This window comes from Stegodyphus dumicola, chromosome 12, assembly GCF_044657685.1.
Source record: "Stegodyphus dumicola isolate Sdum_Otavi_A_Nest chromosome 12, ASM4465768v1".
Lineage (NCBI taxonomy): Eukaryota > Metazoa > Arthropoda > Arachnida > Araneae > Eresidae > Stegodyphus > Stegodyphus dumicola.
Genome location: NC_140779.1, coordinates 42,825,997 through 42,852,485, shown reverse-complemented (window position 1 = coordinate 42,852,485; position 26,489 = coordinate 42,825,997). Strand labels below are relative to the sequence as shown.

At 32.7% G+C, this 26,489-nt stretch overlaps 1 protein-coding gene across 3 annotated transcripts in view; it reads right to left on the bottom strand.

The window, feature by feature from the left end:
- Positions 1–2,535: 2,535 nt before the first annotated feature.
- Positions 2,536–26,489, bottom strand: part of LOC118198528 (dnaJ homolog subfamily C member 5-like) — a 68,073-nt gene continuing 44,119 nt past the window's right edge. For all 3 annotated transcript variants that reach the window (XM_085827661.1, XM_085827660.1, XM_085827662.1), the window contains exons 5-8: positions 12,219–12,371; positions 11,420–11,548; positions 11,264–11,320; positions 2,536–3,202 (exon numbers count right to left, since the gene is read on the bottom strand). In XM_085827661.1, coding sequence (XP_085683787.1) covers positions 3,032–3,202; positions 11,264–11,320; positions 11,420–11,548; positions 12,219–12,371 — 510 coding nt within the window. In that variant the 3' untranslated portion in view covers positions 2,536–3,031. The remainder of the gene's footprint in view (positions 3,203–11,263; positions 11,321–11,419; positions 11,549–12,218; positions 12,372–26,489) is intronic.

Sequence of the window (26,489 nt, the reverse complement as noted above, 5' to 3'; positions counted from 1 at the left end):
TGCACATGAATGTGTTATGGTGGAATTACTAAAAATCTTTGTTTCGTGCACTAAAAACAATACATAATAAGGAATAATCTTTCAGGGCTTATACACTGTATATATGAATTCCTTAAAATGTTCTGCTTTTGTGGTCGCAATTATTTTCAAATCCAAAAATATATTCATATACATTGCCATTAAATAGAACTTATATTTAAAATCAATATATCTCTCTACAGCTATTCAATTATGTAAATATGTTTTCAGAGAACTACAAGAAATTCATGACAATGCAGAAAAAGTGTTCCGGGCAATTTATTCAAAGTTGGTGACTGTTCTGAAAGAGATCAATGAAAAAAAGTGAAATTTTTCTTGCATGATTGGCATGTAATCAAATATGTCATTTGAACAGTATAACTGAACTACTCCAAACTTATTTTCGATTATCACTCTTTAATTAATTAATTCTTGGATAGTGAGATCTTGCATGTTTTATTAATCACAAAAAATATTTAATTCTTTTAATATTTTAATTCCCACCAATAATAAATTCCATCTCTAATCAGAATAAAGAAAATTAAACACTTTTAAATATATTTTCTTCTGATATGTGGGACACTGACATTTTAAGTGCGGAATATCAACTTTGGCAAACAGCCATCACCTGAATACTCAAACATTGGTCTTTCTTGCAGTTTCTTTAATTTTCTTGACTTTCTCCTTAATTCCTAATGTCATAGATCAACCAGAACATTCATCAACTTTCTCCCAACCTTCTAAAAATCACTTGTACTACTGGAAAACTCGAATGAGTGAGATGCAATTATCGGCAAACACTTTCTTCAATAATTGAAATTATTCAATTGGAAGAGGAATTTGGATCATGAGAAATTTGATATTATTATAATGCACAATTTTTAAGCTTATCATGATATTACAACAAAACAACATCCAATTCAAGCAAGGATTAGCAAGCAACTAAACTGGATAGAGCCACCTGTACTGGAAGCATTAAGATCAATTACATTACACCTTCATTCTACCTCATCAAACCTAATGGCCTGAGAATGCACAGTCACATTATTTAATTGTCGCTCCTCACTTACATATAGAGACACTCATACATGTAAAAAAGAAATAAAATATATAGAATTAATATGACTGAAATGTAGTACATTTTCTAAGAAGGCAAAAATTAGAAACAAGTGAATCAATAACTTGGAAAATAAAGCTGAAGTAAACTAATATATAAATAACACAAAATTCACATAACATTAAATAACAGTTGATAACATTTTAGTCTTTGTGAAGGAGAAGCTGAAAGAATTATCAATACATTTCTGAATTATAGCCGGATAAATATAAAAAATAATAACAGAATTCTTCAAATTTAAAATAATGAAGTGGGAATCTATTAATACAAAATTTTTAAGTATTTAAAAACTTCAATTTTTTAAAAAAATTACTTCGTTCAAATTACTGTTCTTTAAAAAAAATTACTGCGTTCAAATTACCGTCGATCCGAACTAGAGATATACATGTCGTGTATTCAATGATGCCCAAACCATCATACCAGGTGCAGCAGAGCCCTTATGCCGTTATCAAATGCAAGCAGGTGATGTGCAGTCTCCTTGGACACTCCAGACACATCTACGGCCATCAGAATACTGCACGTAGAACTAGGACTCGTTTGAAAAGGTGACCATTGTGCCACTCCTGTACACAGCTTTGTCGTCTGGTGCATCAGAGTCACTGCCTCTCTCTCTCTATGCTGCATTGTCAAGGGAAGCCGATGTAATGGTCACCCTGCTGATAAGTCCATGCTGCTGCACACATCGGTGCACCTTACAAGCTGATACTGGATGTGCTGCAAACAAATCCATTTCCTGACAAATGGTCTAAATGGTCTATGATGTGGTCGTACGGTTTTGCAGGGCTGACCTTACAATGTCTATCCTCTCAGGTCAAATCACGAGAGGGTGTTGAGGACCTGCATGCTCTTCAGTATGGCCCTCAGCAATCCATTGACGCCATATTTGCATGACAGTGGTTGGATGACAACCAGTGTGACAGGGAATATCACAGAATGATAATCCACACTCTCAATAGGGAGCGATCCTGCCTCTACTGAATTCCAAAACTTGCTGATAAACATTTCTTATTATTATTCGAGGCACAATACAATATTTTCTGAGCAAACTCCGACCTCACAAAGCGGTTTCCAAATGATAAATCCACTACACAACTTTTCTTTTATGCAGTGCTTCAAATGTCATTTCTCCCTCCTGTGTCATCTAAATGCGCTGAAATTCTAATCATTTGCATATCCCAACCTCTTCTTCCTTTCATGTTATTTTGCTGTCCGTCAGATCATTCCTTAATGGTGTTGCAATTTTAACGGGCGGCAGTGTAATTTTGCCATCAAATAAATAGTCATCAATATCAGAGATGTCAATACCTTCTGAAAAATACTTTCTTAGAGCCCATTAACAAACATTTAAGTAAATCAGCAACAAATATTATTCAAATACAAATTAAATAAAACAATGTAGAAACCAGATTAATCAAATTTTATTTTTATAAAAGCAATTTAATCTTTCTCAAACATATGACAAAAACACTAATTAATACTATCCGATATTATGATTCCCTTACAGACCGGAGTTGTTAAACTATGAAATAATATAAAGGGAAAAAAAAATATTCATAAAAACAAGCATGCGCTTTATACAACATCATGTGTTTTAGAAAGGTATTAAAAACATTTAATAGTTACAAGCATCACTTTAAAGTAACAAGCATATAAAACATGAGGGAACACAAAACATTTATGAGTTAATTAAAAAATTGAAATATACATACATACTATATACATACATCCAATAATTTATACGAAATTTCCAATTCTGATATGGATAAAATTAAATAAATATATTGTTCAAAAGACTAATTTAGTATTATAGAAATTCATGAAATTAAGAAAATTTACAATAGATAATAAAATATTAGCTTTACATAAAATTAATAGTCCTACATGTTACAAAATTTTCTAACTATCACTTCCTGCAGGACTTTGCCCTGTGGCATATGTAGGCTGAGGAGTAGAATTAAGACTAGTTTTCTCTGAAACTGCACTTTCAGGTGGTGGTAGTGGTATAGCAGCAGACTTTTCAGAAGAAGTTGGTTGACTTGTGACAGGCACATTTGAAGATGAAGCATTCTGTTAATTAAATATTAACCAATCATTATTATTTTACAATACATATTTTAAAATATAATATATATTTTATTATATTTTAAAATACAAAATATAATAAAATATCATTATCCATTTCAATGCATTGTGAAATTATGCTAGTCTTTTTAACTGCACCCTAAATTTTACATGTCCTGTAATTTTTTTTTATCTAATATTATGAAATAAGCATAAAAGTGTCCCACAGTAAAAATACCTATTATGATTACATATTCACAATGATGAATGATTGATTTATAATGCAAAAACATTTTCATGCAATAATTACAAAACTAAATAACTACCCACCCTCACCAATATGCAAAGTAAACCACAATGAGTGTTTATATAGATGCTTAGAGAAGAGTAAATCCTATCAAGGGATATGCATTTTTGCAATATTTTTTCCCATGTTTGGATATTTATTTTTTGTACATTTCTTTACAGATAAAAGGTTCTTTCAGCCAATAACCAATAGGTCAATCCAAATAAAACTAAATCCTTTTTGACATAATCTAATAAATTTAGATATGAAATGTTCTTTTCCTAGGCTCCCTTTCCGATCAGTAATTTTATTTTAACATTCATATTTCAGTGATTATTTTTTAAATTAATGCTGCAAGACATGATAAAACTATATTCTCTGGTGGACACACATGCTTTTTAGCATATCTAGTGTTTTCAGTTTAAGTTAACTGCTGGTATAGTCATACAAATATATATGTGCATATGCACTGTAACAATAGATGCACACTTGCACTACGGATTTTGGCAGTTTGCGTATGAAATCAGGTACACAGGATTTTACAAAGGCCGGATTACCAATTAAAAGGGCTACATTCAACTTATAGGTTGGCTTTTGCCCACCACTGGTCGAAGGCAATAATATTAAAACCACAGCCCGGAATACTGGAAGTGTTCTAAGTAAATTCGAAAACTCAAGCAACCAAAAAAAAAAAAAAAGTTTCAAAATAAAGTTTTCAGATTTTATATTAAGCACAAAGGTTCCCCCCCCCATTTACACACATACACATATTTTGACAGCATTTGGGTTAACAATACTTAAAAACATTATAACTTTAGGATTTCTGAAAGAGTCTTGCACCTGGAGATAAAAATGCTTTATTCCGTACAGTGTTGCCACTACTCACTTTGAAATCGTCAAGTTTTTTAAATAAAAAATTCATTAAAGTTTTACAAAATATGAAATAAATAATAAAACAAATTCAAAATTCGGGCTTCCAGGTGCTTATATTTCAGGCGGAGGATTATGTTATTCAAATTTGATGGCCCTAGGTACTGCTGTTTTTCCACAATGCAAGAAACCTACATGCATTCTTGCAGATTCTTCATTATTTAATTTCTTTAAATATAATACAAGGCAATAGATAATATTTGGTGGCAATAATTTGAAAAGTGATTCAATGCTTTTAAAGATTCGATGCAAAATGCCGTTTCAATATTAATAGCTTTTCTTTTTCAGAAAAATGAACACGATGTCCACTGCGGTTAACTACTTGTTTTTGAGGAAGTTTGAGTCTTTGCAGACTTCCTGTGGAAACGGAGGAATTATAGGTGAATCTATACGTTCTGACAACATATATGCTGGTTTAAAACGATCAATTGAAACTGTAATCTTTTTGTTATTTACCTCAATAATAAAATTTTTGTCCATTCGTTTAACCACAGCATGACGACCGGTGTAAGGTGGAGGAGGTTTAATGGACTCGATAAGCAGAAATATATAAGAACAGATTTGAAGTGCGGGTGTACATAAATTGATGGTTGAACATACCTAGAGGTTAGAATTGGTCTAACTAAATACATGACTGAACAAAGCTGTGGCACATAAAATTCAGTAGGAGTTCAGCACAAATAGCATAGACCAGTTCAGCTTAAGTAGCATATATATCTTTCTTATTGGCAGATCTGATACCTAACAGCACAATAGGCAGAATTTCAGTCCATTTTGGGTTGTTATGAGCCATTATTGAACTTTTAAGTTACCTGTGAAATCTCTCAGTCAGCTCATTGGACTGAGGATGATAAGCAGTAGTTCTAATGCGATGCGATGTGTACCCAAAATCTTCATTAAATCCTTAAATGAGATTCAAAATTTCAGCTTTGAGCAGTTGTTGTTGATACGGGGCAGCCAAATCTAGCTATTCAGTTATGCACTAACACTTTGCAAGTCGTCTGAGGTGGCATGTTGGCAGTAGGTATAACTTCTGGCCATCTGGTACACCTATCAATAATTGTCCTACAATAATGGTTACCTTCAGACGGTGGAAGAGGACCTATGAAATCAATATGGATATGTGCAAATCTTGCATCAGGCAAGGAAAAATTACCCAATGATGATTTTGAATGTCTGTGAATTTTAGAATGTTGGCACTGCAGACATGATTGAACTGCAGTTTTAATAAATTTCTTCATATTAGACCGAAAATAGCACTTGATAATTAGTTTTGTTGAAGTTGAAATACCGATATGAGAAAAACAGTGAATCTGCAGAAAAATGTTAAAGCGAAAAGATTCAGGAATGAACGAGCGAGGTATACCTATGTCCATATTACAGTAAAGAGTAACATCTTCTAGAGGAAAATAATGTTTCTCTAGCTTAAAAACTGGTGATGATCGAGATAAAGAATTTTGAATTTCAGAGTCCTGAATTTGTGCTTCACATAACATTTTTATAATCAATGTGCTGATTATCAGATACTGAATTTATTTCTACCCTATATAAGGCATCAGCGATGATATTATCACGACCTTTGATGTATTGTCAGTGGAAAATTGGCCTATAAAATCAAGATGACGAAAATGTCGTGGAGAACACTTTTTGGGCTTCTGCTTAAAAGCATAGGTTAAGGGCTTTTGGTCAGAGTAAATTGTAAAGGCCCTGCCTTCAAGCATGCGCTGAAACTTCCTAATAGACAAATAAATAGTCAATAGTTTTCGATCATAAGTTGACCATTTCTTTTGACTTTTGCTGAGTTTAACAAATAGAAACGCAATGGGTTCCCAAACTGAATTATGCAATTACATTAATCAGCTACCAACCGCAATGTCTGATGCATCAGTACAAAGTTGAGCCAGGAATAGGGTGTTTGAGAAGAGTTGCCTCAGCAATTGTACTTGTTTGAATTTTCGAATGCTTTCTCAGCTTTGTGGTCCCATTCGAGAGGGTACTCTTTTGTTTTGTTTGGTTGTGAAGTTTTCCTTTTATTAATGCGGCCTTCCTATAACCTATTCAAGGAAGCTAAAACATGTGAAGCTCTTGGGACAAAACGTCTGTAAAAATTAAACATGCCGAGAAATTTCCTTAACTAAGTTAAGGTGTTTGGTTTAGGAAAGTTTTGAATGGTTTCTACTTTGTCGAGTAAAGGTTTTAAACCCTGCTCATATACATGAAAACGCCAAAACTCTAAAGATGTTAAACCAAAATTACATTTAGATACATTAATTCTTAATTCATAATTACTCAATCTTTCAAAAAGAACTTTCAAGTGTATCAAATGCTCAGTTTTGTCCTTTGATGCAATCAATATATCGTCAACAAAAGCAAATACTCCTGGCAGCTCACGAATTACTTCATCAATAAAGCATTAAAAGATTGCAGCTGCATTGCGTAAGTCAAACTGCATTCTTGTGCTCTCAAAAAGTCCAAAAGGTTTGGCAATAGCCGTTTTATGGATATCAGAGGGATTAATTGGTATTTGATGATAGGTTTTAACCAAAATACCTAATCGAGAAAATAACTTTGCTCCATGTAACTCTGCTGCAAAATCACACATGTTGGGAATAGGATACTTATCCTTCACTGTCTGAGCATTTAGGCTTTGAAAGTCCCCCACAAGTCTCAATTCATTTGTGCCTTTCTTCAACATGTGAAGTAATTACGCCTGTCCTATTCATGTGAAGAGGACAGCTGTAATTACTTTTGATGTGTTGCATATGACATAAATCGATGATTTTTAAACTTTATGCTTAGCAATTTTTAATCTATCTGAAGTTAGTCTCCTGAGCTTACATGAAAGGGGAGAACCAATAGTTTCAATAAAATGCATAGTATTATGTTTAACAGTCTCATTAAGATCAGGAAGCTTCAATAGTGAAGGATAGTTAGACAGTAATTTATCATAAACACAATTTGTAATAATTGTTTTAACAGAATATACATGTGTGTTAATTATACTGCAATTAATTTTTAAACACATTTTTAAATCAACAAGCTTTTTGTTCTTTAAATCAGGTAATAAATAAACGTAATGCAAAAAATCAGATTCAATAAATAATATTTGTTGACACTTTACACATATAAAAAGTAAAATAAAAAATAGCGAAGAAGTCCAAGGTCAATACTTAAAGAGATTTTTGTCCGTAAACTTGAATAGGAGTACCATTGGCTGCAGAAAAAGTCATGATAGGTGTTTGACACGCTTCATGTTTGGTTGCTGAAAGAAGACTGACATCTGAGCCAGTGCCGCACAAAAATATTCTATTTGATTTTCTGTCTCTAATGAAAAGGGGATGAGACTCGGAAGGTAAAGCGCAAGTCGCCATTACACTTTCCCTGGAACACATATGGTGGAACACGTGTTTTAGCTTTATCACTAAATTTGCAATGATACCAGCAATAGGAAAATTTGAAGCAGCTTTAGCTGTAGGGCTTCCCTTCCTGTTATAGCGATTTTTAGAAACACTGTGTGATCGTCGTAGAGACAAAACCTCACCACACAATTTGCAGACCTCCTCCAGTAAGGCATCTAATTTGAATTATTAGATACATGTCAGATACAGGTGAAGCAACTTCGCTTACCTGAGCGAATTTCCAATATTCTATCAGCAATGCTGGCAGCTTTCGACGAATCAAGAGCCTCCATCGACGCTAGAATAAATTGGACATTTGGCGGCATCTGCTGCATGAATAACTCCAGTAACAATGAGTCAGACACACTGTATTTTTCAGCATGCCTTGTCATGACATGAAGCAATTCTGATAGCTTCCTGTTTCCATGTTGCTCGCCGGCGAGTAATTTCCGGATTTCATTGGTACTGCTTTAATCGCATCATTCTTTAATCGCAACTTTGAGATCTTAAGAAGAATCTGTGTGTTCCCGGAGTATGATATCTCGAACCAACGAAGCAAATGAGCAATGCAGAAATTGAATTTCGTCTTTGGGTCCGTAACAGGCTTATGCGCTGCTAAAGTAAAAGTTGATTCGCACATAACAAATCGCAATGCCTGGTCAATAGGATTGTAAATTGGTATCTTGAAGGCTGCAGACACCTCCATGACAGTGCGTGAAGGGAAAAACACGAAAGTTCTGGAACCAAGCTCCTGAATGAACAACCAGTACGAAGCTTCATGCCAGTAGCCGGATCACCAATTTATGGTACGTGGGGGTTATGGCTCAGTGTATATCCTTTAAAGACATGACTCCGCATTGCTAAACATAACTTTATTCACACACATAATATCTTAACAGAACTAGCATAATATACTGCCACACGTACTCGGCCTCATATGCCTTCCAGCAATTTCGGGAAATACTACATTTACTCGCAGCCAGGTAAAAACTACATAAGGCCGGTGAGCTGCGCATTTAGTTTAATGGCCTAAGTAAATATAACTGAATTCACTATTTTATATGTTGTTAACAGAGATATGGGTCTTGTAATTTAAAAGATGAAAAATAGCTTCACTATTCGATTCTGTTAAAAAAATGTACATTTCCATGTTTTCCGAAGAGGGCAGGATGTTTTATTTAAACTGCACAGTTTTTCAAAATGAAACAAAATTTCCCTCTTCTATTATATATTTGTCTTTTATAGCCAACACATAAGAAATGTTAAAATTATCCAAATTTTTCAAATAGCTGGGTGAGTTGTAGTACATATTAGTTCAGATATTTTGAGTTTCTACTGTATGTGTTATATTTTATTTATTTTTTACGCTTTTTAATCAAGGCGAGATATGCTTTTTAACCAGGAATAGATTTAAACACTTTTATATTTGTTAGCATAAATTTAGGTATTTTGCATAATGAAACTCGAAAGGCATACGAAATGAACGTGCACCAAGACACATATTGGCGAGAGAAAGTAAAGTTCGTGAGCAATGCAGTATATTCGATTTTCACCCTAGTTACTTGTACCCAGCCAAAGGTCTAATACAGTTAGTACTTTCTCTTTTCAGGTACTATGTCGGAGTATGTTCCTGTTCTTCTTTTCTTTTCTTATTGCATAAAATAGGTAAGCCTGATATTTAGGACTGATGATGATTCTATGTAAGTTATCTCCTTTTCGATACTTCAATTTTTAATGTCTGTGAAGATTATTACATTTTGTTATGCTTAAGTTAAGCAAAATTATCCTATTTTATTAAATAAAGATTTCATAGTTAATTTTTTGACTTATGATTCTTTAATGAAAACTGTGCTTGAGGAAACGTACTCATTACGACTTCAGTGCTAATGCACAACCAACAATATTAAAAAAATAAAATGAGTTTTAATGCCTATCTTTATAGATTCCTATTCCTTACTGAAAAATTAAAAAGGAAAAGAAAACATTGTGTAATCTGTTTACTCCATTTAATCCTTCCTAAATATTAACAAACAAGCAAAACACCATCTATTTAGGTTTAAAAACATAAATAAATATTTTACTGTAAATATAAAAGAGAAACATTTTTTTTTTTCAGCAAATGAAATATTTTTAGAGTCTAGCTTTCAAATAAATTCATACGCTTAATCTTTTTTTTTTTTTTTTTTGTTTGGTTGGTTTGTTTGTTTTCATTACATAAAATTCAATTTTATATTTAAAAGACGACTCTACTCTTACATGCGCTTTAATATCACCATATGTCGCGATATGTGTTCTGCGCTAGTTTTTGGCATGACTGCGTATTGTATGGTAAAGCTGTTGACGTTGAAAAATCTTTTGCTGGAGAAGTTCAATTGCTCGTTGGTTCGTGTCGTGCGTGCTTTGAAATGTTGTTGCAATGATAGACGTAATGAGAAGATTTCAGTCACGTATTTTAGATAGTGTGGAAAATAAATTTAATATTAAAAGGTACGACGTAGGAGTTGTTAACGAATCTTTTGTTCACGAGTGTGTTTATGAGAATTGAAGTGAATTTGTGGAATTTCTATGGGACTTTTAAAATGGAGTCTGAAATGCAGAGCTGCTATGAGAACTCGGACGAAGAAGGCGTTTCTGATAGTTCTTGTGTGGATTTGCAGTTAAATGGTTGCTGCTAAAGTATGTGGCTGTCAGCAAAGTTTTAAGATTTTGATTGTGGTTTTTGTGTAGTAAGTTAACTTTTTTTTTCGAAATTTTGAATATCAGAAAGACATGTGATATAGCAAAATCATGGCACTTTTGTTCAGAGACGTTGTGTGACTGGCGAAATTTTATTCAGGAATGTATTGTGGTAAGTGCATTTTATTTTACCATTTTTATTTTGTAGAATGTTATGTTCATTGTTTTTTACTATGAATTTCTGTTCTTATTGTTGTTTTTTGAATTGTTTATAATTTAGTTTAGTTTAGTTGGTTGATTTGTGCGTAATGGCTAGATTGTGCTATTCGTAGATTTTTTTAAATTTAAACAGAATGCTGTGTACATGGTATTCTTTGAAATTTATTGTTGTTATGTTAATTTATTGAAGCGAGGTGTACGTAGTTCATAGATTCCTTCGCTGCCTAGAATGTGCAATTTGCAGATGTTTTTTTGAAGTTAAAACGTATCGCTGTGTACATGGATACTAGTCAAATATTTTTGGTTAGAAACTTTATGTCTTTGCTATCTAAATTTTATGTTTGTGTTTTGGATTTTTAGCTTAAATTGTGTCTTCAAAACATGGTTTTTGCATATGCAAAAACTGCGTTTTTGGAGACATTTTAGCCTTATAATTCAAAATGGGGACAAAAAATTTAGGTAGTAATATGGCAGCATGGAGTTTCTCGCCAAAAATGTTTAGAATTTGGCGGCCTGAGATCTCATATAAGAGTAGTTCCTAAAAGATATTAAACTCACTTCTGATTTATCTTGAGACTTTAACCCTTGTTCCTCTTCATCAGAGCCATTTTCAGCCTATAACCAATGACATATTTTTCAACAATCATATAACTTTACTTTCAGAATTATGAAATCGTAGCAATACTATACTGCTTTAAAATTGTACAAACATACCTTGTCACATTCTTCTTCTTCATCAGGTATTTCAGGTTTACATTTACCACAGCAGAAGTTAAAGCAGCAACAGAAACAGCAACAACAGCAGTAACACCCTGTTATTATAGCACAGAATGCACAAAGTGCCTAAAAAAATAATTCAATGATAATTTGGCCTAATAACAGAGTATATTTTAAATTTTATCTAAAATATATAGAAAACGAGGTAGATCTTGTATTTTAGTCATCTTTTAGGGGGAAGGGTGAGGGGAAACTAGTAGATCTTGTATTTTAGTGGCCTCTTGTATTATTTCATTATGATATTTTCTTTGGAATACTTTTATAGTAAATTATGGAAATATCTATATTTGAAATCTGCTTATGTTTATATACATTACAAACTATTTTTTAATCATATGACCAAAATTAAAAAATATAAACCATTTTCATTAAACTTTTTATCATCAGAATACTGAATAACTCAAAATTCTTAGTGCAATAGAACTTTAAAATAAATTCAAATATAAATAAATATTAAAAAAATACATATACATAGATGCAGAGAGATTTTTACCCACAGATATTGGTTTGTATTCATATTATACAATTGAAAACATGAATGCAGACAGTCTAATTATTGGGATTCAAACCTAGGTTGAAATACCAGCAATTTGAAATTCAAAAAATTGGATAGTGAAGGGCAATATTTAAATATTGAAATATTTTAGAAAATGACTGCCTTCAGTTAAAATATAATAGCTAAAAAAACACAGCCTTTTAATAAGAAACATAAACCTTTCTCTTATATTGTCCTTACCTTACACCATTTGCTTGAAAGAACAAAATATGCATTGACGTTACTTTCTCCAAAATGCTCAGCGACATAAAGTCCAAGTGATCCATAACTGTCATAAATATTTCTTTTTGTCTCATCACTTAGAATACTGTGAGCACGGTTAATATCTTTAAACTAGAGGATGAAAGAGAGAAAAATTTATAAACCGCAAATTTACATTGATAAAAAAATGAAACTAATATTAATATTTATCACAGCTTGAACAAGAAATGCATTTAGCAAAAAATGGAATATGCAAAGGGACATACATTTGCTTACAAGTATACATGTGCATACTTGTTCATAAAAAGCAATAAGAAGAAAAAAAAAATTACAATATCAAATAGCTACGTCTTTGATTCAGAATTTATACTGTAGAACAGGGGTTACCAAAGTGAGCACCACAAGGCACTCCTGTTTACTCTTTTATGGAATCTAAATTGAAATCGTGTGCCCTGCCTAAATCGCTCATTGCATAGGAAACCGACACCAACACTCTCCTCATGAGTATGGACTTCGGGTTCGGTTTGGCAACAGCGAATTCTTAGCTAGCCGATGCGAGAGATTTCCAGAAGCCAGCATTTGACCATCGTGTTGCATTGACAGGAGTTGTCTCGAGCACTCACTGCGAGCACCGCATCTTATATGAATCCAATGCATCACCTGTAGGGAAGCACTCAGATCGAAGTCAATGAGCTGTGAATTGAATTGGGACATATCGCAGACGTAGTAAAATACATAAAAACTAGGCCACTGAAAGCCAAACTATTCAAAAAACTTTGCATGGACATGGGAGCTGACCACTGCTATATTACTACAGTTCACGATGGCTTTCATGTGGAAATGTCTTATTCTGTGTATTCGAGCTACATCAAGAAATTCAGACTTTTCTGCCAGAAGAAGGACATGAAAGTCCAGATACTTTCCGAATCAGACATTTTACTAAAATTGGCGTATTTGTGCAATATATTTGACAAATTGAATGCCTTAAATGTATTTCTACAAGGCAATAATATACACATCTTGAAACCATTGGAGAAGATTGCAACATTAAGAAGAAAACTGCACTTGTGGATAAGAAAAGTTAATGAGGATGGCGGAAAAGATTGTTTCCACAAATTGCATAAATACACGTCCTACAACGACCTTGTTGTCTCTCAAAAATTGCTGTTTCTTTTCACGGAATACCTTTCGAAGTTCACTGAATACTTCCCAAAATACTTTGTGGAAGACAATATCGAGAAATATTCGTGATCCAAAATCTTTTCCATGCTCAAGCTCCATCAGAATTCACTTCACAACAAGAAGACAGTCTCATTGAACTCTCTTGCAACAACAGCCTTAAAACGAAATTTGCTTGTTTCGATTTGGTGGAGTTTGGGATAACCATCAATAATAAATATCCAACTCTCAAAGTTTTAAGGATTCTCATTCATTTTGCAACATCATATTTATGCAAAACCAGATTTTTAGCTGTAGCTCTAATAAAGAGCAAATATCATGCAAAGATCAACAGGGAGCAAGAAATGAATGTGGCAGTGTCAAGTCTTACCCCTCGCTTTGAAAAACTTTATGGAGATCAGCAAGCTCACCCATCCAATTGATTTTTTTCCTATTTTACTTTAACAATGATAAAATAATATTCTTGTGTATCAATTTAATATATACCTATATGAGCTTCAGATTGTGATTGTTTTCATTTATGTGCCTGATCAAGTATCAATACAGAGTCGTTTTTAATGAAGTATTGCCATTTGCTATGACACAATGTAGTACGTAGGTTGTAAAACACAAACATTGTACAACACTTTGTTAAACATGACTAGGGCGGCATGACAAAATACTAAACCGTTAAGTGCGCCGCCAACTAAAAAAGTTTGGGAACCCCTGCTGTAGGCAGTTGAAATTACTACACCATGCAGCAAATCACTTAGCAGAATTTATATTTATTTTACAAATACTTTACAAACAAAAGCATCAGTTTTGTAAAAATTACAAAATTTAGCTTTCTATATGTTTCCTCAGCCCCTATAATTACATTTAAGAAAATTTTACTATCATCATAAAAAATAAAACACAAAAAGTTTGCAACCTGTGCAAAAAAAATTGACCAAGATATTCACTTTCTAAATTCTTATATCATTTTTCCTTTGCCTAGGGGATCAGTTAAAAAAAAAAAAAAAAAAAAAAAAAAAAAAATTAAATAATCTGAGGGTGATTTTTTCCCCCTATAACGTTATACAGTTGTATTATTTTGTGATTTACACGGTTCGTACACATTTCTGCACACAGAAATTAAGTACTTTTAAGGACTTTTAAAGACCATTAATGAAAAAAATTTAAGGACCCATGAGCAAATGGGAACTGAATAAATTCAATTGAAGATATTATCTATGCCTGAATTTCACTTTCGTAATAGCATCCTAAAAATAAAATAGATCACTAAGTATTATTACTAAACATGAATTAATAAACATAATTGTTATAAGTTTGAGAATAAAATAAACTTTATGCAATTTATTAAGTAACATTAAATATTTTACACTTATAATAGTTGGTCATATTTGAAAGAAGGTAAGTGACATTTACGTTTTACTAACAGTTATCTTTATGATTTTTTTATGTCTCATTTTTGTTACATACTTGGTCAATCTAGAGGTTTAGTAAATAAGCAGGTAGATTTCATCTCAAACTGCATAGGTTAAAATGAGAAATAAGAACAAAACCAGCATGATTCATAACAAAAGACTGAATGTTGTCACTGCTGCAGCTTGTCTAGAGAGAGACCTGCTGATTAGAACAAACCTGAAAGGCCTGATGTAGGTAAGGTTGGCAAGTGTTGAAAGTTAGTCAGGCTCTGTTTGATGCAGTTAGTGCCGAAGCTTCGTAGACAGTTCTAAGGGTTGTAACACAGTTAATATACTTTAAGGTTCCAATAAGCCATTAAAGCACCAGAGGTGATAAGTTCTTTTGTATTATTTATTTTAAGTCTCAATAGACGCATAGAATATGTTTTACTTGAATTTTTACATTTTTATATTTTATCTTGCAACCACAGTGAGTATTAATAAAAGGCAATAACTCGCTTTAATATGTAGAGATAATTTTTAAGAGTAAGCAGTTAGTTATAAACAATTAAATTAGGTAGTTTGATAACCTTAGTAATTATGGATTTACATGACCACTATTAAATTTTATTTTTTAACAATATTTGTTAAAAAAGCCCTATTAAAATCAAAATCTAATAAAATTTCACAGTTTAAAATACATGTCATTTATGACTCAGATTCTTAAACAATATTCAGATAATTACACATTAAAATCTACAAACAACAACAGTCAACAAAATATTTATCTGTCATTTTAATTTGAAGCCTTCCCAGACATTTTGGCTAGTTTATATCGATTTCCTTCTCTTTTAAGCATCTTTTCTAACAATTAGAGATTTGTCTCAATATGCAAACCAATGCTCTCGCTAGTTTCTGCGTGCTTTATCTCCTAACTTGTCAACATCTCCACAATGTATCTATGAGTGTTTAACTGATCTGGTAAAAGTTAAATAGTCCAAAACCCCAGACACACGTAAAGCATATTATCGATATTCTGAAATTAACTACAATATCAAAGACTTAAATAAGAATCTTATTTAAAAAGAACTTATAACATAAAGGCATGTTCTGATGCTAACAAAATCCTTTTTACAGCTCACGATGACGTAATTAAACAAGAACAGCCAAATTCAAACTAATAATGTGGACTAGTGATCAAAGATTATACAATTTAATTTTAATTTAATCTGGCTCAATAATTCTATCATATGAGGAAATAGAAATGGGAAATTATAGTAAAGGTTGAAATCATAAACAATTGGGTAATTTACATAATAATAACTGCACATATCTTTGAAGAATAATTTCCTTTACGTATTCAGTTTCTTTCTTCAACACGTTTCTTTTTCATTTTACAATTTTTGGATTTAATTAAGGATTTCTGTTATTCTAAAAAACACTAAATGCATTTAGAATGTACAGAAAAAGCGGCTAATTTTATTTCTTTAGTAATATAAACATTCAGAAGCAATATGAAATACATATAGTAAAGGCCGGTTACAGAGCTGATGTGGCAGAATTTCTAGAATTTAGTGACACACCGAACAACAAAATCTAGAAATGGCAAAACTTTTAGAATTTAGAGCAAGCATTGGAAGCAGAATTTAGAAAGGCACTAGGCAGCAGAATTTAGGATCCACAGAGATCGCATTAGGTGAGAAAATGCCTAGTGCCAGCTATGTGTATGATGCATTAAGAAATGAATCTTTTAAATTGTAAGTTTTCAATTTCTTTATTAATAAAAAAATCCCTTTCTATAATGCCTGCCCATGTGATATGATCTGAAACATTTTTGATATTTTCCATGCTTCTGTCTAGTGAAAAGTAGAGAAAATAAAGAGAAGATAAACATGTTAAGATTCTAGTATCAAAAGTAAAACATTCAAATATTATGTTTTCATTGTTCTTCCCAGATGTTCTCCAAAAATTAAGAAATTCATTGCAAACTTTCTGTAAAATATATCCATCACGTGTTGATACCATGGAGACATTTTTCATTTTTTCACATATTTCTCGAATCTTCTAGAATCGTGGGTCTATAAATCTCGCCTTCAAATCCTTCTAAACTTTCCAAGCTGCAATGTCTAAAATCCTAAAGAAAAATTATCCCTACCATTTCTGTAACAGCAAAAAGTCAGAAATATTTTGGAAAAAAAAAAATAGGAGGGAAAAAGTATAAAATTAATTTTATAGAGAAAACTGATGCACATTCTGAGAATTTTAAATATTCTGAGACAATGGGAAAAACTGTTACTATGAAAAAATTAAAAACAAGACATTTTAAATTAATTACATAGCTAATTTTGCTTGCTAAAAGTTGTTTTGTAAATTATGCTTTAGAGTATTACACCTTGTTTATTTTTCAGATTTAAAATATTGTATAATAAGTTGCCAAAATGAAACTTTATAATATGACAGCGAAAAATAAAAATGTTTTAATGTTATTTTTTAAATATAATTTCAATATATTACCATTATTTTAGTGAAATTTATCAATGTTACGATGTTTTAAAAAAAATCATCGAAAAATTCTCAGATCTCGGAATTAAAAGGTTTCTATAGAAACTAATCTTAAAATCGCCAAAATGTTGAAAAGTTGCCGAATTTAGAACCGTTTAGTAAAAGAATTCACATCCCCCAAAAGCGAAAAGTTAAGAGCTCTTTACTAGAAAAAATGAATTTCAAAATGTTTCACTTCTTGCTTAGAAACTCAAGAATCCCGTCATTTATATTAGAAATAAAAACAAATTATAACTCATGAACCCATTCAAAAGATAACCATATATACAGCAGTGAATCACCAAAAAATATTCCTCAAAATGCTAATTCACACTCAAAATGACACGTCGTAAAAACAGACAGAAATTTCAGATGATTAAAATTAAGGACCTTCTGCTGATTTTGGCCAAAATTAAGGACTTTTATGGACCAAAAATTGATTAAAAAAATCTAAGGACTCTTAAGGACCGTACGCACCCTGATTTACCAGTGTGATATTCTTTAATTTATAGCTTTGTTTCATATGCTTGCCAAAAAATTTTCACACAAGTAATTTAAAAACAACTAAAACACATTGGTAATATTCTCATGCCATTTTATTACTTTAGAATCAAACTACTATTATATGCCTGCCCCTATTTTTTCAAATACATGAGATTTTTAACATTCTGTGAATAAGAATTTTTTGTTGGGGGAAAAAATACACTGATTAATACTTTTCATGAAATTCTTTATAGTCATGATCAACACTTGTTCCATTAACATTAAAAATCTCTTTGTAAACTCAGACAATACAAAGTCTGATATACAGACTCGAAAGAACTTCGATTCTGGATTTCAGAACAGTTTAAATCAGCATTTCACAATAAGGGTCCACAAGGACCCCCAGGAGTTCACTGAGGGGGGTTATACTTCAGGGATCCATAATATGAGCTAAAGGGTTCATGATAAAATATTATTATTAATTTAATGATAATAACAGAAGTTAGAAAATACCTGTATTTTAGTTAATAAGGGGGGGGATTCTATTCGTAGAAAATTCTTGAAGAAATCATTATTTAAGCAGTAATTAATCTGGAAAAAAGTCAGTCATTTGCTTTCATTCTATACCAATTATTCAGCATTGCTGTGGCCAAAATTTATTGTTTGTGTTACTGAACATTATTATTCTAGTGAATTACACTTTTGTAAGTATCTGCAAGCAGAGGTGCAACTGAAATCCCTTCGTAAAAAGAAACGAATAAACAAAAACATCAATTTTCAGTACATTTTTTTTTATAGTTTTTAAACTTTTATTTTACAATATTCAGTTTTGGTGCTTAAAGCTGAAAATAACTTCAAAATTTTAGGCCAGATATTAATATACTAATATCAAAACAGCAGCCACAAAGATATCATTAGCAAGGACTACCTGTTTAATGGGATTCTATTTAAGAGCCTCAGGAATAAATTTGTCTGTGATGTTTAAAATACTATGTTTAATTTTTTATCCATTTCGAAAAATAAAACTATGTGTCAGTTTTATCAACCAAAATTTTCAAAATCTGTCAATTACATTTTTGATACTGTTACATGTGTATGGGTTCATAACGGATTGAATGCACACAGTACCAATGAAAACTTGATAAAATTTATTTTCCAAAAACACATCACAATTCTAGAATTTTCCAGCCCAAACTACTTGTACGGCTCTTTTCAGTCTGACACAGCACAATCAGCAGTTACAGCTTCAAACTACTAGGAATGCTAATTCAGAAGTCAAACAACAAAAATTAGCGTTATAGTTACAAAATTTTCACAGGACTAGTTTCAATGGCTTTACCGAACCACCATCCTCAGCTGCAAAACCACACATGAACAAGATAGGAAATAATGATTAGATAAGATAAGAAAGCCTGGACAAGAATAAGCATGTGGCGCCATCTGTTGGTGAAACCAGAATTAAAACATAATTTCTTTAAAGGCTGAAGGCAAAGTTGGATTGGAATTAGGATCATTAACTAGAACAAAGATTTTTATGAATGTGAAATGCCTCTAGAAAATCCAGTTCTCCAATGGAAGATGTTTTTTGAATAATTTTGGCAGCATAAAAATTGAAAGTGTCATTTTCGGACCAACAATGTTGAGCAACAGAAGACCTGTGTTTCCTTTTTTCTAACACATGCCTCATGTTCCATGACGCGAAATTTTAAGGCTCTCTTAGTTTGGCCAATGTAAATTAAACCACACTGGCAAGGAATCCTATAAATACCCCAGGAATTCATATCCAGAATGGGGTCCTTGAGTATGGAACTCGGAATTTTATTGATGGGAGAATAAACAACCCCAAAAGTTAAATTTCTGCAAAATGTGTGCAACTTTATAGCTAATTGATGGAAAGAAGGGAATGACAACAGAATTTTTATAATCTCCCAAAACAAGAGTGTGCCTTTTAGTGTGTTGAGATTAGAATTTTTTAACTGCTTGATTAATAATGTTGGGTGAAAAGCCCCTGTCAATAGCTATTGCTTTTAAATAATTTAGTTTTTCATCAAGGGCTAGTTTAGAGGAGCAAACTTGAAGAGCACGGAAAACATTGGAATAAAATGAAGCTAACTTTTGTTTAGTCGGATGACATGATTTAAAGCGTGGTGGAAGGCAAACCGATGAAGATTTACGGCAAACCGTAGTACTGAAGTTGGATGTGTTACGTGTGACCAGAATGTCGAGAAACGGAAGAGAATTGCAAGTCTCAAGTTCAAAAGTGAACTGAATAGCAGGATCAATAGAATTCATTGTTGAAAGAACTCTATTTAAATCATCTTTATTACCTTCAAACAGGGTAAAAGTATCGTCTACGTAGCGGAACCATGCGGGGAAGTTTAAAGTTTCAAACAATTTTGATTCATAATAATGCATGCAGATATCAGCTAGGATGGGAATGAGGGGGCTTCCCATGGCTAATCCCTCAGTTTGCTTGTAATATTTATTTTTCCAAAATATTTATTTTGGAAAACAAAATGTGTTTGTTTCAAGCAGAGTTGAGTGAGAGAAATTAGCTCAGCAATTTCGATGCAAGAGAAATGAAATTCGCGAAGTCTGGTTTCTAGACATCTTAACGCACCATCCACTGGGACAATAATGATTTTACATCAAATAAAATAATGATTTTACATCAAAAGAAACCATAAGTAAATTACTAGGAGAAATGTTTTTAACCTTTTTCACAAACTCTATTGAATTTTTTACGGTGTAAATGTTATTGTCTAATAGAGTTGAAAAATTTTGTTGTTTGACTTCTGAATTAGTATTTATTCGGCGTGTTATTGTGTCTTAATTACTACGAATGTTGAACACAAGGCAACGCAAAGTGCATAAAAGGAAATCTTGCATGATCTTCTCTCAATACCTCTGAGCTAAACAGAAAACTGACACTCTCTCTGGTCTTATTCAGTTTTCAACCATTCACCAGAGAAAATTTCAGAAGCTTTTAATTTCTAAAAATTGCTGTAAGGCATGCACTGGGATTGAACCAAAATGGCAGCAACTTTGGCAACAAAAAGTCACCAAAATCAAAGCCAGCATAGTTACTATTTTTACAATTTTAGTATTTAAGGAAGGTTCAACTTACTTCGAGTTAAAGAGCTAGGAATCCTAAGTAGTGTGCATTTGGCTTCAGGCTAAGTTTCTCTTGTAGCTGTTACGCTCATATGTATTATTATGTGCCTTTTGATATTCGCCGGCTAATTTAAATTAAGGGTCAACTATGTTAGATATTTGTGTTAGCTCCAGCTAAGTCTCTTAGTCAGTAAGTTTAGTTCTTATTTCTTATTTTGATTTCAAGCCTGAGTGGAGGCTTTTTGTAAGCCAGAGAAAGGGGCCAAATGTTATTCTTCTTTGAGTGAAATAAAGGGTGTTTAACCTTTGAGTCTATATCTTTAATTATTTCAACTCAGTGATAATTTGCTAACAGTTCACTAGGTTCCTTAACATTCATTTAGTAGAATAAGCATGAGGAACCCTACAATATTATATTAGAATTGTTTAAATGTCATCCTTTAATAACTTACAAATAGATATTTCACTTAATTTAATGATAAAATAATACCATGCTATATGCAAGATATAATAGCAATAATATATGAAAGATATAATAGTGATGTACTGATAAAAATTAAAAATACGAGGGTTGGAACTTTAATAGTGGCAACACAGCTGAAAAAACGCTACGCAACAAAACCAAAGAATATCGCGTATACCACATGTAAACTACATACCTACCTTACCTCTCAGCAAAAAGACTCGTCCTGCCTACGTCACGCGCATGCGAAGTGACGCGAAGAACGAATCCTTGCATTAGCTTGCGGTCTAAAGTAAGTGTTGTCAGGATGTTTTCAAAACAAGAACAACGATGTTGGATAAAAATTGAATATGCCAGAGGTCGTACTGCATGACAGTGTCATCAAGGGCTTCAAGAAGCTTGCGGGGAATCTGCATTGCCTTACAGAACCATAGCAAGATGAGTGAAAGCATTCAATGAAGGACGCCAAAACGTGGCAGACATGCTGCGGCCAGGTCGTCCCGAGTGTCAGCTATGCAGACGTGCAAGCTGTTGCTGCACTAATGGACAGTGATCATAGCCAAACGATTCGTCAGTTGGCCGGACAAACAGGATTTGCGCATATGACTGTGCTGCACATTCTGAAGGAACGCCTGTCCACGAGAAAAATTGCTTCATGATGGGTTCCACATCAATTGACGGAAACGCAGAATAGGCTACGATACGATGCTGCCCGAACCCACCTGGAGCGCTATGAGCACGAAGGAGATGCTTTTTTACGCCGTATCATTACGCTGGATGAGACTTGGGCCCAATCGTACCAGCCAGAACTGAAACGCCAATAAAACGAATGGCATCATCACGGGTCACCACGATGTTCGAAATTTCGTCAGAACCCCAGCAATGTGAAAGTTATGGCGATTCTCGTGTACGACTGTGATGGCGTGATCCTAACGCATACCGTTCCCCCACAGCAGACCGTCACTGGGCAGTATTACTGCTCATTTTTGGAGCACAATCTCCGACCAGCTTTGAGAAAAAAACGGCGACACTTTCTGCAGAACGCTCCTCTCATTTTCCATGACAATGTTCGGTCGCATGCAGCGCAAGCTGTGACTGATTTGTTCAAGCGATAGGGCTGGGAAGTGCTTTATTATCCACCATACTCCCCAGATCTAAGCCCTTGTGACTATGAGTTAATTCCTAAGATGAAGGAACCACTTCGTGGCACTCGCTTCCAAACTGTTCCTGAGATTCTTGCGGCAGTAGACCGGTCCATTCAAACTATCAACAAAACAGGCGCTGCTACAGGTATTCTGCGACTTCCACATCGTTGGAAACGGGTTGTACACAATGTTAGCGACTATATTGAAGGACTGTAAAACATGGTGACATGAATCACTTTTGTATTCCTTGTAAATAAATAGTTGCCACTATTAAAGTTCCAACCCTCGTAATAAAAAATTATTTTCCAGGTTGGCATCAGAGTTATAAGTTATTCAGTAGGTATAAAATCTGAGATGAGCTTATGGTAGCATGATTTGGTTTGACGTGTATGCAATGGAAAGAGGTTGTCACAGAAACAAATTATTGATTACACGGATTTATACTAATAAATGATTATGTTTCTGCAAGGATGTGATTTATTAAATGATTAAGTCAAATTAAAAATGAGGACCCTCCACATGCTTTATTATAAAAAACTGTCTACTGCAAAATATGTGAAGCTTTATGCAAATGCTAAACTGGGTTCATACACATTTCTGTTCACGGAAATTTAGTACTTTTAAGGGCCATTGATGAAAAAAATTAAGGACCTATGAGCAAATGGGAAGAGAAAAAATTCAATTAAAAATATAATCTATGCTTGAACTTCACTTTTGTAATACCATCCTAAAAATAAAATAGATCCGTAAGTAAGATGAATTATTAATAAACATTAATTAAATATTAATAAGTCTAAGAATAAAATCAACTTTATAAAATGTATCAAGTAGCATTAAATATTTTACACTTGTAATAGTGGGACATATATGAAAGAAGGTACGCGACATTTTAGTTACGTTTTACTAACAGTTAACTTCAGTTTGATTTTTCTCCTCTTTTAAATATTTCATTTGGTCACATACTTGCTCAGTCTAGAGGTTTAGTAAATAGCAGGTAGATTTTATGTCAAGTGGCATAGATTAAAATGCGAATGGGAAGTAAGATCATAATCAGCATGACTCATAACAAAAGACTGCCACGCTGCTGCTTGCTGAGAAAAGGGCCTGCTGACCAGAACAAACCTGAAAGGCCTGATGTAGGCACGGTCGGCAAGTTTTGAAAGTTAGTTAGGCTCTGTCTGACGCAGTTAGTGTCGTAGCTTTATATAGAGTCTCAGGGATTGTAACCCAGTTAATATACTTTAAGGTTCCAATAAGCCACTAAAGCACCACAGGTGATAAGTTGTTTTGTATTATTTTAAGTCTTACTAGATGCAAATAATAAGCTTTACATGAATTTTTACATTTTTGTGTTTTATCTTGTGACCACGGTAAGGATTAATGAAAGGCAATAGCTTGCTTTACTATGCAGAGATAATTTTTAAGGGTAAGCAATTAGTTATAAATGATTAAATTAGGTAGTTAGATAACCTTAGTCATTATGGATTTACATGGCCACTATTAAATTTTACTTTTTGTTAAAAAAAAAACCCTATTAAAATCACAACTTAATAAAATTTCACAGTTTAAAATACATGTAATTTATGACATTGATTCTTAAATGATATTAGGATAATTACACATTAAAAGCAACAAAACATTTTATGTTTTGTAACAACAACACTCAAAGAAATATTTATGTGTCTTTTTAACTTAAAGCCTTCCCAGACATTTTGGCTAATTTAATCCTTCTCTTTAAGCATCTTTTTTAACAATCAGAAATTTGTCTCGATCTGCAACCCAGAGTTCTCACTAGTTTCTGCGTGCTTTATCTCCTAACTTGTCAAACTCTCCACATCTTAACTATAAGGGTTTACTTTACTTGGTAAAAATTAAATAGTCCAAAATCTCCCAACAGACATGAAGCAAATTATCGCTATGTCTGAATGTAACTACAGTGTCAGACAAAGGTTTAAATAAGCATCTTATTTAAAAAGAACTTTTACAGTTTGTGGTGATATAATTAAAGAACAGTCAAATTCAAACTAAAGATGTAAACTAGTGGTCAAAGACTATACAATTTTATTTAAATTTAAGCTGGCTCAGTAACTCTATCATATGAGGAAATAGAAATGGGAAATTATAGTAAAGGTTGAAAACAAAAACAACTGGTTAGGTTAGGTTAGGTTATTTAATTACGACAAAGCATCGGGGCTATCTGCCTAAGAGGAGGGATGCCTTTGTAGAGGACTTTCAAAGGGAAACTGGCTCATATACACATTACACATGGAGAAAACCACGAAAACACCCATGCAGCCGCCCCTTTGCGGGATTCGAACCTCGGACCAAACTACCAGTGTTCAGCAACTTTACCGCTCGGCCACTGGTGAGCCTCATCAACAACTGGGTAATTTACATAATAATAACTAAGTATCTTTGAAGAATAATTTTCTTTATGTATTCAGTTTCTTTCCTCAATACATTTCCTTTTCATTTTAGAATTTTTGGATTTAATTGACGATTTCTGTTATTGTTAAAAAATAAATGCATTTAGAATGCATAGAAAAAGTTGCTAATTTTATTTCTTTAGTAATATGAACATTCAGAAGAAATATGAAATATATATGGTAAGACCTAGTTATAGAGCTGGTGTGGCAGAATTTTTAGAATTTCATAACTTTTAGAATGTAGGGCAGGCATTGGAAGCAGAATTTAGAAAGGTACTAGGGAGCAGAATTTAGGATCCACAGAGATTGTATCAGGTGGTAAAATGCCTAGCGCCAGCTCTGTATATGATGTATATGATGCATTAAGGCATATTAGATGAATCTTTTAAATTGTCAGTTTTCAATTTCTTTATTGATAAAGAAATTCCTTTCTATAATGCCTGTCCACGTGATAAGATTAGAAGCACTTCTGATATTTTCCATGCTTTTGTCTAGTGAAAAGTAGAGATAATAAAGGGATGATAAACATGTTAAGAAAAGATCCTAGTATCAGAAGTAAAACATTAAAATACTATGTTTTCATTATTCTTCCAAACATTCTCCAAAAAGTAAGAAATTCATTGCAAACTTTCTGTAAAATACATCCATTACATGTTAATACCATGGAGGGATTTTTCATTTTGCCACATATTTCTTAAATCTTCTAGAATCGTAGGGCTATAAATCTTGCCTTCAAATCCTTCTAAACTTTCCATGCTGCCGTGTCTAAAATCCTAAACAAAAATTATACCTACCAACTCCGTAGCAGGAAAAAGCCAGAAATATTTTGGAAAAAAAGGGGGGGAGTGTAAATTTAATTTTATAGAGAAAACTGATGCATATTCTGAGAATTTTGAATAGTCTGAGACAATTACATGAGAAAAAAACTCTTACTATGAAAATAAGAACTGTTTCATAAATTGTGCTTTATAGCATTACCTTGTTTATTTTTCAGATTCAAAATATTGTTAATAAGTTGCCAAAATGGAACTTTATAATATGATAACGAAAAATAAAAATGTTTCATTTTAATATTATTTTTAAATATGATTTCAATATATTACCTTTATTTTAATTAAATTTATCAATATTACAATGTTTAAAAAAATCGTCGAAAAATTCCTGATCTCGGAATTAAAGAATTTCTGTAAAAATGGATCTAAAAATCACCAAATGTCGATGAGTCATCAAATTTTGAACATATATACACAAATTTAGATTACCGCTAAATAAAATAATTCACACCACCAAAAATGAAAAGTCGTTTAAGAGCTCTTTGTTAGAAAAAAATGAATTTCGAAATGCTTATGTTTCACTTCTTGCTTAGTGACTCGAGTATCCCACCATTTATATTAGAAATGGAAACAAATTATAACCCATGAATTTATTCAAAGATAACCATATATGTCAGTGAATCGCCAAAAATATTTTTCCAAAATTCTAATTCGCACTCAAAATGGCAGTCATAAAAACAG